This window comes from Oncorhynchus tshawytscha, linkage group LG02, assembly GCF_018296145.1.
Source record: "Oncorhynchus tshawytscha isolate Ot180627B linkage group LG02, Otsh_v2.0, whole genome shotgun sequence".
Taxonomy (NCBI): Eukaryota; Metazoa; Chordata; class Actinopteri; order Salmoniformes; family Salmonidae; genus Oncorhynchus; species Oncorhynchus tshawytscha.
In genome coordinates, this window is record NC_056430.1 from 47,611,397 (window position 1) to 47,623,622 (window position 12,226).

The 12,226-nt window shown below is 43.8% G+C and overlaps 1 protein-coding gene across 1 annotated transcript in view; it reads left to right on the plus strand.

Moving 5' to 3' along the window:
* Window positions 1-12,226, plus strand: part of slc2a9l2 (solute carrier family 2 member 9, like 2) — a 201,274-nt gene that overhangs the window by 31,176 nt on the left and 157,872 nt on the right. Inside the window, exon 4 of the mRNA XM_024401572.1 lies at window positions 9,303-9,463. Coding sequence (XP_024257340.1) covers window positions 9,303-9,463 — 161 coding nt within the window. The remainder of the gene's footprint in view (window positions 1-9,302; window positions 9,464-12,226) is intronic.

Below are 12,226 nucleotides of genomic sequence, written 5' to 3' on the forward strand. Positions count from 1 at the left end.
GGGGGACGTCCTCTGCAGTAGTCAATATTTTTCCGGAGGACATCAATTCCATAACAACCTGTGTCTTAGAGACAGATCATGATTGATAAGTATTTTGTTGTAAATGACCGACCTAGATATTACAAGTAAAATACACCAAAAAAGGCGAGGCTTATGGAGCAACAGTTTCTACAATCATGCATACTACAGTTGAAGTCAGAAGTTTACATACACCTTAGCCAAATGCATTTAAACTCAGTTTTTCACAATTCCTGATATTTAATCCTAGTAAAACATCCCTGTCTTAGGTCAGTTAGGATCATCACTTTATTTTAAGAATGTGAAATGTCAGAATAATAGAGTGATTTATTTCAGCTTTTATTTCTTTCTTCACATTCCCAGTGGGTCAGACGTTTACATACACTCAGTTAGTATTTGGTTGCATTGCCTTTAAATTGTTTAATTTGGGTCAAATGTTTTGGGTAGCCTTCCACAAGCTTCCCACAATAAGTTGGGTGAATTTTAGCTCATTCCTCCTGACAGAGCTGGTGTAACTGAGTCAAGTTTGTAGGCCTCCTTGCTCGCGCACACTTTTTCAGTTCTGCCCACAAATTTTCTATGGGATTGAGGTCAGGGCTTAGTGATGGCCACTCCAATACCTTGACTTTGTTGTACTTAAGGCATTTTGCCACAACTTTGGAAGTATGCTTGGGGTCATTGTCCATTTGGAAGACCTGTTCGCGATCAAGCTTTAACTTCCTGACTGATGTGTTGAGACGTTGCTTCAATATATCCACATCATTTTGCCTCATGATGCCATCTATTTTAAGGACAACAAAGTTAAGGTATTGGAGTGGTCATCACAAAGCTCTGACCTCAATCCTATAGAAACTTTGTGGGCAGAACTTAAATGTATTTGGCTCAGGTGTATGTAGACTTTCGACTTCAACTGTACATACATGCATACTGTATGCGCCTACAGTAGTAAAGGCAACACAGTATACAGAAAATAAGGAACTTACTTTGATTGGAAAGCTGACATGTCCAAAGTTATTATTTGTAAGAAAAACAACAAGGAAGGCAAAGCGAGCACCAGCAAGAACATTTTCAATTCTTGCAAGACTGCACAAATATATGCATATTGATTTGGCAAACATGAGTGAAGTGCGGTGGGCTCTCCTCGAAGAGAGAAGTTTGTCCGGCTCAGTAAAGCCTCAAACATAAGTTGTCCGCAAAGCTGAATGTGAATTAATGAGGAGGCAGAACACACCTCAATTTAAACTGCTAGAAAATTCAACTTGTTAGAAAATAATTTGAAATTGACAAGTTGAAACAGCCTATAGATATTTGCACATGTAAACTGTCCTGTTGCGTAATAATCACATTTTGGAACAGTGAGTGCATTGTGACATCACGCTGGGGCGCCCGTTAGAGATATTTGGAACTCACATGTGAAAATGTGAAAGGTTTCTGATTTCAATTTGAAATTTCTGACTTAATTTTCCTTCAATGCTTTTCAGGCAGCGTTATTCTGTGGCTTTGTTAAATGCCTTCTCTCATCCAAGAATGTCGTAAACAAGAATGACTCCCCTTTGATCAGTCAACATAAACATGATGTTTATGTGAGAATCATAAAACACGGGACGAGATGTTAAAAACTGTCCATTGTGCCAATAGATGGAATGCACTCACATGAGATTTGCCGTGATGTTGACAGAGTGGCATGGGAGGTTTATTTCTTAGACTGGGTTAAGATGTCAATTTTGGGACACATCCTCAGTAGTGTGCCTTCGAATCAGTGGGTGTTTCGGCCTTTAATCACTAAACACCCTCATCAAAGGTGGCCAGCTAACGGGTGATCAAGCCTTAGCTTGTGTCCCATGCCCAATTAAGATGTCCCACGGGACTATGCAAGGCAGGGGCGTCCTCTTCCCTGAGCCAGCCCTACAGCTGACCGCATACCTCATATGCCCTCAAGTTGGAGGGATCTGAATTGGGTTCGCAGGTGGGGGTGGGGGGGTCATGAAGTTATAGCCCAGCAAGGGTCCTTCTGTTTGATCCAGATCCACTGGCTGCCTCTTTCAGCTGCTTGAGAAACTGCTCTGACGGTCTGCCGCAGAGCCTGTCCATGGATTCCAAGTTCTTTCAGCAACCTGATGGTGGAAGAAGCCACGAATCCTCTGCATCCCACTTCAACTGGCCAGACTTTTGCATTCCAGCCACGCTGAGCTGCGTCTGCTGCCAACTCTGTGTAACACAGTTTCTTACGCTCGTAGGCCTCTTCAACAGAGTTTTCCCACGTGACTGTGAGCTCTATGATGTACACAGCCTTTTGTGAAGGGGACCAGAGTACCATGTCTGGCCTAAGGTTGGTAGAAGCAATCTCAGATGGAAAAATTAGTTGCTGGCCAATATCGACAAGCATCTTCCAGTCCCGGGCCATGGCTAGGTGTCCAGTTTCTGGCTTCGTAGGAGGATACTTGGGCCTTTTCTGTCCCTCCCGGATGAATGTTGTTGTTTTGACGGGATTGCTTGTTTTTGGAGGTAATGAATTGGTTGCACTCCTCTTGGTCTCAAGTGCTGCAGCCAGGCTCTTGAGGACCTGATTGTGCCTCCAGGTGTAGCGGCCTTGTGAGAGGCTGGTCTTGCAACCTGTCATTATATGCCTGAGAGTCGCTGGAGCTGGGCAGAGGGGGCAGGTCGAGTCCTCGCCATACCATTGATGTAGATTTTTTGGTGATGGAAGCACATCATAAACAGCTCTTATGATGAAGCTGATGTTGCTTGCCTCCATTTGCCAAAGCTCACTCCAGTTGATCTTTCTCCTCTCCAAGCCTTCCCACCGCGTCCATTGCCCTTGTTTAGCAAGAGAGACAGCCTTTGCACTTCTTGCAGTCTCCTCCTGTCTGCGCACCTCCTCGACCACCAGCTTCCTGCGTTCAGATGTTGTTGCCTTATGGAACGTTGGTTTGCTTGCTGCCAGGCCAAAGCCTCCTCTTCCATGCTGGATATTCCCCACAATGTCTTGGTGTCTCAGGGCTGATGTTGCTTGCTGCACAGCCTTGGATGATGTCCATTTCTGTCCAGTTTGTAGGGGAGGTGCAGCCTTGCTAATGGTCTGGTCTTTGGAATCCTTCAATGTCATCTGAAGTCTTACTTTAGAGCACTTGTACTCCTCCGTTAGACTTGTAAGAGGTAGTTCAAGGACCCCTTTGCCATAGAGGCCGATGTTACTCAGGCATCGTGGGACACCCAGCCATTTCTTCACGTATGAGGTAATGGTTCGCTCCATCTTCTCCACTGTTGTTATTGGGACCTCATAGACGGTGAGTGGCCACATTGCCCGGGGGAGAAGTCCAAACTGTAGGCACCAAAGCTTGAGCCTCCCAGGCAGTAGGGTCTTGTTGATGTTCTCAAGACCGTCGGCGATGTCCTGCCTTACTTGCTGAACTTGATCTTTATCCCGGAGGCTTTCGTTGTACCATCTACCTAGGCTCTTGATGGGTTGCTTAGACACCGTTGGTATCGGGTCATCTCCAATGCAGAACCTCACATCTTTAAGCTGTCCCTTGACTATGGAGATGCTTCGAGATTTGCTTGGCTTGATTTTCATCCGGGCCCACTTGATGTTATCCTGCAGTTTTGCAAGTAGCTGCCTGGTGCATGCTGCAGTGGTGGTCAGTGTAGTCATGTCATCCATGTATGCTCGGATAGGTGGGAGACGGAGCCCTTCCTTAGTTCTCTCACCGCCGACCACCCATCTCGATGCCCTGATGATGACTTCCATGGCCATAGTGAAGGCCAGAGGAGAAATTGTACAGCCTGCCATTATGCCTACTTCCAAGCACTGCCATGTTGTTGTGAAGTCAGGTGTTGTGAAACACAATTGCAGGTCTTGGAAATAGGCCTTTACCAGTGTAGTGATGGGTTCTGGTACGTGGAAAATGTTGAAGGATACCCAGAGGAGTTCATGGGGAACTGAGCCAAAGGCATTGGCCAGGTCGAGGAAGATGACATAGAGGTCTCTCTTGTCTTTCTTAGCTGTTTGGATCTGGTGCCAAATCATACTAGTATGTTCCAGGCAACCAGAGAAACCAAGAATGCCTGATTTCTGTACAGATGTATCAATGTACTTGTTCCTTTCCAGATAAGTGGACAGCCTCTGTGCTATTATACTGAAAATGATCTTCCCTTCGATGTTGAGAAGGGAGATTGCTCGGAATTGACTGATGTCTGTCGCATCCTTCTCTTTTGGGATTAGCACACCACCAGCCCTTCGCCATGCCTTTGGTATTATTTCCTTCTGCCACACTATCCTCATGAGCCTCCAAAGAAAGCGTAGAACATCCAGGGCGTTCTTGTAGAGCTTGTATGGTATTCCATTAGGCCCAGGAGCCGAGGCCGCTCTTGCTCTTCGGACAACGTTCTCTACTTCCCTCCATTTTGGAGGGTCAGTGTCCAGATTGAATTCTGGTGATTGAATAGGTGGGATGTCATGTGGGATGATTATCTGCTCATGCCTTTTCATGTCCTGGTGGACCTTTTCCAGATGTTCTTCCAGTTCAGGCTTTGGAGTTTTTAGGAATCTGCACTTTTCCTTTGCAAAGAGATCTTTGACAAACTTAAAGGGGTTTTTATAGAACCGTGTTCTTGAGTGTTCCTTCTTCCTACGAAGTTTCCTTAAGTTTTCCGCTCTTCGCAAGGTTGCCAGCCGACATTTAATGTCTGCTTGGAGTAGCATGAGACCTTCTCTCTCTGCATCAGAGGCCTTCTTCCACTGCTTCCTCAGCTGCCTTCTCTCTCTGACAAGTATCTCGATCTCCTGCTGCCTCCTAGATTTGGCTGGTGCGGGTGGTGTCTTGCCACTTCTCCTTTTGTTTACTCCAAAGCGCTCTTCTCCGTAGTGGTAGATAATGTCTCCCATCCTTTCAAGCTTTTTCTCTGCTGTTCCTACCTGTTGTTCCAAGATTTTTGTCAGGTCGTTGTTGATTGTTTCCCATTCTCTCTTTTCAACAGCTTTGGGCCACTTCACACTCGGTCTGTGCCCTTTGATCTTTTCCTCTTTTAGAGGTCTCTGTGGTTGGGTGAGTTCACCCACCAGCATTTCTGTGCTTGTGTTATCCTCCTCGGTTACAGGGGTGCTGATGCTCTGCGAACTTTGGTTTGCGTCCCGTCGCTGTGCTTCATTCGACTGATTTGACTGGCTGCTTCGTAAGAAGTACTGGTCAATGCGAGGTCCCTGTCTCTGCTCTCCCAAGCACCTTTTCCTCCCTTGATGGATCCTAAACCCCCTTGCCAATGTTACTCTCTCCCAACCACAGCTGCACACCTGAAGTGTGTGTCCTGCTGCTGTTATGGTTGTCTCATGTGCTGTGTTCCTACTCGTAGTCGTTTCCGTTCCTGGGTCCGTAACCGTGTGATCAGTCGTTGAGCCATCTTGCGCCCCAGCTCTCGCAGGCTCTAGGGGTATGTTCCTTTGTTGATTTTCAGTAGCACTTAGCGGGTGTCTCCAACATACTGAAACAGCGTCGGAGACTGCCAACATGGGTAGCTAGCCCATGACAGCCCCAGTGGGGTCTATTCCCTCCGGTCAGGAGTTTAATTCCAAAACGCTATATATCCATTTTCAGTAATGTTGGTAAATTAGCTTTTATTTTTTAAAGAAATGAGATTGGTGTGTTTATTCACTATCTAATCATGGCATGGGTTTGTTTAATGACAGATGTATTTGTTTAAAATCTATCACTTGATGGTTTCGTTTCAGAGAGACAAATAATCATGTTTTTTGCTAAATGCTATATATCTCCCTCAGTCTCATAGAAATAAGTAGTACTGCTAGGGTTTACACAGTCAAATGTAACAACTACATTTTAATAAAGAACTGTACAAGTGATACATTTGCTACATAAATATTAAAAATATATATTAATTAGTTCATTATTTCAGTCTGAGCTCAAAATGACTGCTATGGCATTTGTCCTTCTGCATCACAATTTAGTTGGCTAATTGGATCCTGAGCAGTCTTATAGTCCCCAGACACATGCAGTCTTCGTTTCCCACCCTGTATCTAAATCCAGTTAGCCGTCTGTGTCCCTCTAGCACATTCTTAACATACATTTTTTATATGCTCACAAATCAGTGAATATAGTTAAGCTAATTATAGTACACACACACACACACACACACACACACACACACACACACACACACACACACACACACACACAGTCAATAGAAATCACTTGGGCTGGTTAGACTTCCCCATAAACCAGCTTTCCATGCGTTTCCCTTTCATGTTCCCTTCAGGTGTGGACTGTGTGTGAGAGTTTGAAGTTAGGATCCACTGACGATGAACCTGCAGGCCTCCAGAAGCCAAGCTGGTCATCTTGTTCAATGGTCAAGGAAGTCTTCCTTTTGGGATGGAAGGTTGTAGGATAAGAAAGAGTGAGAGAGAGCCAGAGACATACTGGAGACTTGGAGTTTAGCTTTGAAAATAGTGAAATGCCTGACAGACAGGAGAGGTGAATAGGTTTTGGTCACATTTCAAGTGTAAATTGCTCTTGACGGTGGCCGACACGTAAGCTTTAATCACGTGATACAACTGGGTTTCTCTTTTTTGAAGTTATAGTGTTATTCTCAAAGCACCTGAAATGAGAGAACTCAAATGTGCAAGTGCTTTTTTGAATTTTAAGTCTAAATTGGGTGAGTGTACACAAATATGTGAATTCACCCATAATTGCTGTCTAGGTGTCGTGCCGTTCACATTTTTCTAAATTTACAGCATTGGGTTGAAATTTGAAATACTTGCTACACCAGAAGTTAATGGTTATTTGTAGGAGGAATGTATATGGTGGAGTCAATTAAGGGTGGATACAAGCCATGGGCTTTCGAGAGTTACTAAGTGAGGGAAGAAGGCAATCACATGGTTGCGGTCACTGATACGGGTGGATAGCTGTGGATTATTGATGTAACGGAACTAGAAGCACAAGCATTTCGCTACACTCGCATTAACATCTGCTAACCATGTGTATGTGACAAGTAAAATTTGATTTGATTTGATTTAACGAGTGCGCTGAGAATCGGGAAGCAAGTTCAGGGAGTGAGTGATTAAATAAACGAAACATAATACAAAACAAGGAACACGAACAACGCACAGACATGAAACAGAAACAATGACGCCTGGGGAAGGAACCAACGGGAGTGACATATATAGGGCAGGTAATCAAGGTGGTGCTGGAGTCCAGGTGTCATAATGCGCGTAACGATGGTGATGGTGTGCGCCATAATGAGCAGCCTGGTGACCTAGAGGCCGGAGAGGGAGCACACGTGACAGTACCCCCTCCCCGACGCGCTGCTCCAGCCGCAGGACCCCGACCAAGATGACGATCCCGGGGATCAGGAGCGGACCGTTCACCTCTGCTAAGGCGCCGGGAACCTGTCGCTCCAGCTGGAGCGTGAGAGCCTGATGAGCCGGCTGAGACCTGGGAGCCCGTCGAGGCAGGGGAACCCGTCGAACCCGTCGAACCCACCAAGGCTTGGGAATCCGATAAGACGGCTGAGGTCTCCCAGGTAGCTCCGGTTCTGACACCCAGACCCGACATCACCTCCAAAACAAAAAACTCCCTGATGCTTCCCTTTGGGGAGGCGTCATTCTGTGATGAGTGTGCTGAGATTCGGGAAGCAAGCTCAGGGAGTGAGTTGTCCTCTTTGGGGTAGGTGGGACGCTACCGTCCCACCTGGCCAACATCCGGTGAAATTGCAGAGCGTGGGAAAAAAAAATCGTAATATTAAACATTCATGAAAATACAAGTGTCATACATAATTTAAAAGCTTAACTTCTTGTTAATCCAGCCGCTTTGTCAGATTTCAAAAAGGCTTTACGGCGAAAGCACACCATGCAATTATCTGAGGACAGCGCCCCGTGCACAAAAGCATTACATACCTTTTCCAACCAAGCAGAGGTGTCACGAAAGTCAGAAATAGCGCTAAAATAAATCACTTACCTTTGAAGATCTTCATCTGGTTGCAATCACAAGGGTTCCAGCTACATAACAAATGGTCCTTTTTCGATAAAGTCCTACTTTATATCCCAAAAAGTAAGTTTATTAGGTGCGCTTGACTCAGTAATCCACCGGTTTCCCTCGTTCAAAATGCATACAAATGAATCCCGTAATTTACCAATAAACCTCGTCCAAACAAGTCAAACAACATTTCTAATCAATCCTCAGGTACCCTAATATGTAAATCAATGATAACATTTAAGACAGAAAATAGTATATTCATTACCGGAGATAAATAACGAAGTGCGCACTCTCATCCAAGCGCGTGAAAACACTACAGCCAAAATGGGAGCCACTTACAAAAACGACACATTCTAGCTCATTTGTCAAAAAACAAGCCTGAAACTCTTTCTAAAGACTTGACATCTGGTGGAAGCCCTAGGAACTGCAATCTGAAAGGTATTCCTTTTATATTTCCATAGAGAGCCATTATAATCAGTGTTGAGCTCAAAAAATCCTCGGGTTTTCGCTTACCATATCAGTTCTGTTATACTCACAGACATTATTTTAACAGTTTTAGAAACTTTAGAGTGTTTTCTATCCAATGCTACCAATTATATGCATATCCTAGCTTCTGGGCCTGAGTAAAAGGCAGTTTACTTTGGGAACCTCATTCATCCAAACTTACGAATACTGCCCACTACCCCGAAGAAGTTACTTAATCAAGAAACTAAACATAATACTAAACAAGAAACATGAACAACGCACAGGCATGAAACAGAAACAATGATGTCTGGGGAAGGAACCAAAGGGAGTGACATATCTAGGGCAGTTAATCAAGGAGTTGATGGCGTCCAGGTGAGTGTCATAATGCGTTTAACGATGGTGACAGGTGTGCCGGAGAGAGACCACACATGACAAGTGAGGAATGAGAGCCGAGGTCCGGTCAGGTCACATGAAGGGAGAAGGAACAGTTATTACACACATCACTTAACTTCCTACCTAGCAACAAAGATGTAATGTTTAGAGAAAAGGAGGAGACTCCGCCTAAAGTGGGGTGTAAATACTTGTGCTGGTGGGAACATGTCTGTCTTTTCAGCTGTCTGACCTGTTGGGTGAATAAACTTGGTTTGAGCTTTTCCTAGTTGTCCGTTAGGTTCTAAATAAACAGAGTAAAAACTAACAACAGCATGGACCTTTAAAGCTTACGTAAACATTACCTTGAAATCGGATGGAAAATAAATAATAATTTACCTTGTGTGAATAATGAGAAACATATTTTTTGCTGAGTTGCTGACTTCCTTCATCTTCCTCTCTATACAGTATATAAAGACATTTTACAACCAGACATGGATGGAGCGCTACGGAGAACCCATAGGAGCAGACATGGTCACCATGCTATGGTCCATCACAGTCTCCATATTTGCCATAGGTGGCCTACTTGGAGCGCTCTGTGTCACGTTGCTCACGAAACTCATTGGAAGGTAAGTTGGAACACCTAGGATAAGCATTAAAAGAGGAGGTTTGCTGACATAGATATCAATGCATACATATAAATGAACATTTAAGCATACATATTTCCCTGCACGGCTCCTTTGTTAAGAAGATGAACCTGTCAGCGATTAGGTAAATGGATAAGCGGAGTCAGGCGCAGGACACAGGTATGAGTAATAATCTGAATTTACTCAAAATGTAAGCAATATTCCAACAAGATAAAATACAAAATATCCAGAGCACAAAGAACGAACCCACATGACAATGACTATCACTCACAAAACAGAAAGGGAAGCCAGAGGGTTAAATAAGTAACATTGATTATGGAATGGAAACCAGGTGTGTATAATGAAGACAAAACAAAATTAAAATGAAACATGGATCGGTGGTGACTAGAAAGCCGGTGACGTCGACCCCCAAACAAGGAGAGGGACCAACTTCGGCGGAAGTCGTGACAGAACCATTGCGCTGGTAAGGTAGCGCAGAGGCTTGCAGTGAATTAGGTCCATTTTTTATGATAAGTGCTTCTGGCATTGTCTGATGAAGGATCTTTGAGGTGGGAGTATATGACGGAATATTGACAAGTGAACTTCTGAATGTCTATTAGAGTTTCCCAGTGTGAGTAAAAGGCCTGAACATAGCTTTATCTATTATCGTTATCTTATTTTTTGGTGCGACAACACTCACCACACTATTGGCAATTGAAGCGAGGAGAGGAGTTGGAATATATGTTCAAACCACCGTCCACCCCTCCTTTGGGATTCTTCCCCCATCTCCTTCTCCTCGTCAACTTTTGAAAGCGGCCACCTAGATAAACCCTTCCCCCATCTGTTATTCTGTTTTCTTCCCTCCCTGTCGTTTTTCTCTCTTAGCATTTCAGTGAGCGAACCTTTAGTGGTCAGGACGCATGTAGACAGACAGACAGATGTCACGGTAGATGGAACATGGCAGGAAGAGCTGAGTGCTGACAGCCTAAGGATTCCAGCAGGCCTGTGCATGGGTGATTCCCTCTAATGGATGCTCCACAGGCCCCCCATGGAGACAGACACCACTAAATCCACTCCAGGCACCTCTACATCTCTCACAAGGATACTTGCCAGCCAAACGGATTCCAATAGACATTTCTGTCCTTTGATGTCACCAGGGATCCTTCAGTTGGTGTAATTTCCCAATGAGTGTCCCAAATCAGTGCTTTATGGTCGCTATATAGTAATCAGATTTTGAAACATATCAAAGGAATTAAATGTTGATTTCAGCCCTTGAGAAGCCGCATAAAAATAAACACAATTTGAGTCCATATTCCCTCCGCCGGGGAGAGAAATGTGTAAAGTAAATTTAACATGAAGCCTCCATTAACTGAGTACAGCTTCATGCCTCAGTTCCCCATTCCCTCTCTCTTCTCATCGGAGATACTGGTGGGTGTGAGGCTAAACATGACTTAAAGGCCTGCAGACACAAATAGTACATGACGCAGGGGCAAATGTGTGACCCACCTTTCAGCTCCAGCACTTGAAACTCCTTGGAATTATTAAGCATTAATTATTCAACTGTATTCAAGTACTGTTTAGTGCTTACATGTATCAAAGATAATTGTGGGGATTTATCGAGATATTCATTTTTGATATTCAATACCTTGGGTCGGGAATTGGTCACAGAATTTTTTTTATGACATAGAAACTGTGGGTGGAGACGTATAATCTGATTTCTCATTTATTTCATCCTCAATTTGTGAAACATTCCAGAATTGCTTAATTTTAGCAGCGTGAATTAGGGTTTCTGAATTTGAATGACCTGTAGCCTATTTATTTCTGTGCTCCAGTCCAAGTCATTAACAGAAACGGTATTTGCGTCAGTCAATTACCTATAGCCTACTCCAAATGACATAATGCACCTACATAGCATACTAAAGGTTTCAACCCTTCTTGTTCACAGACAAGTTTTCACTGAACTTTATTAACTCGGTCCATGCGGCTCACTCCCATTGTAGCAATGCAGCTGCTTAGCAATACACTGCGGCCAATAATGATTCTGAGAGTTTGATGCCCCCTGTTGCAGCTCTTGACATTGGTGGAAAGTGATAACATAGACTCTAGAGGCGTGTTGATAGCGGCAAGATAACGTTCAATTTTTGCCCTCCCTGATTTGTGGCCCAAGTGATTAAGGTTAAGACTACGTTTAAGACTACTGCATGTGGTAATAGAAGCTGTAGATAATAGTCCCTTTGTGGCTTCTTTATACCTCTCACTCATCACTGAAATATTACTTAGAGACCATTAGGGGATGAACGTAAAAGATGTGACTGTTTATGATGTAAGCAATAGTCTTAACCTTACCATACATCATCCTTAATAGCCTTAGGATGAGATTCATAAATACATTCATTTATCATATGACTAATACAACCTGACTTGACTACTTTCTGCATGGTCTAAAATTAGTCGATGAATGAGACAGCGACATAATATATGATCAGGAATACAAAATGGTTGCTTGAAGATGGAATTGTAAACGAGGAAATTAAGTGTGACGACCAATGTGAAACGACAGCGTGGCAAAATTTGGCACATGGCATTTTACGTTATTTTCTGGTTGTATACTGGTTTTCTGGCATGTAAAGCGGCGGTTTTATGGGCTCCTGACCAATTTGTATAGTTTTTTACATGATGTTTCCACCATCGTTTCCTTTGAACGAAAAGAGCTTCTTGACATCAAAACAGCGATCACCTACCTCGATTTGGATGAAGAATTCTACT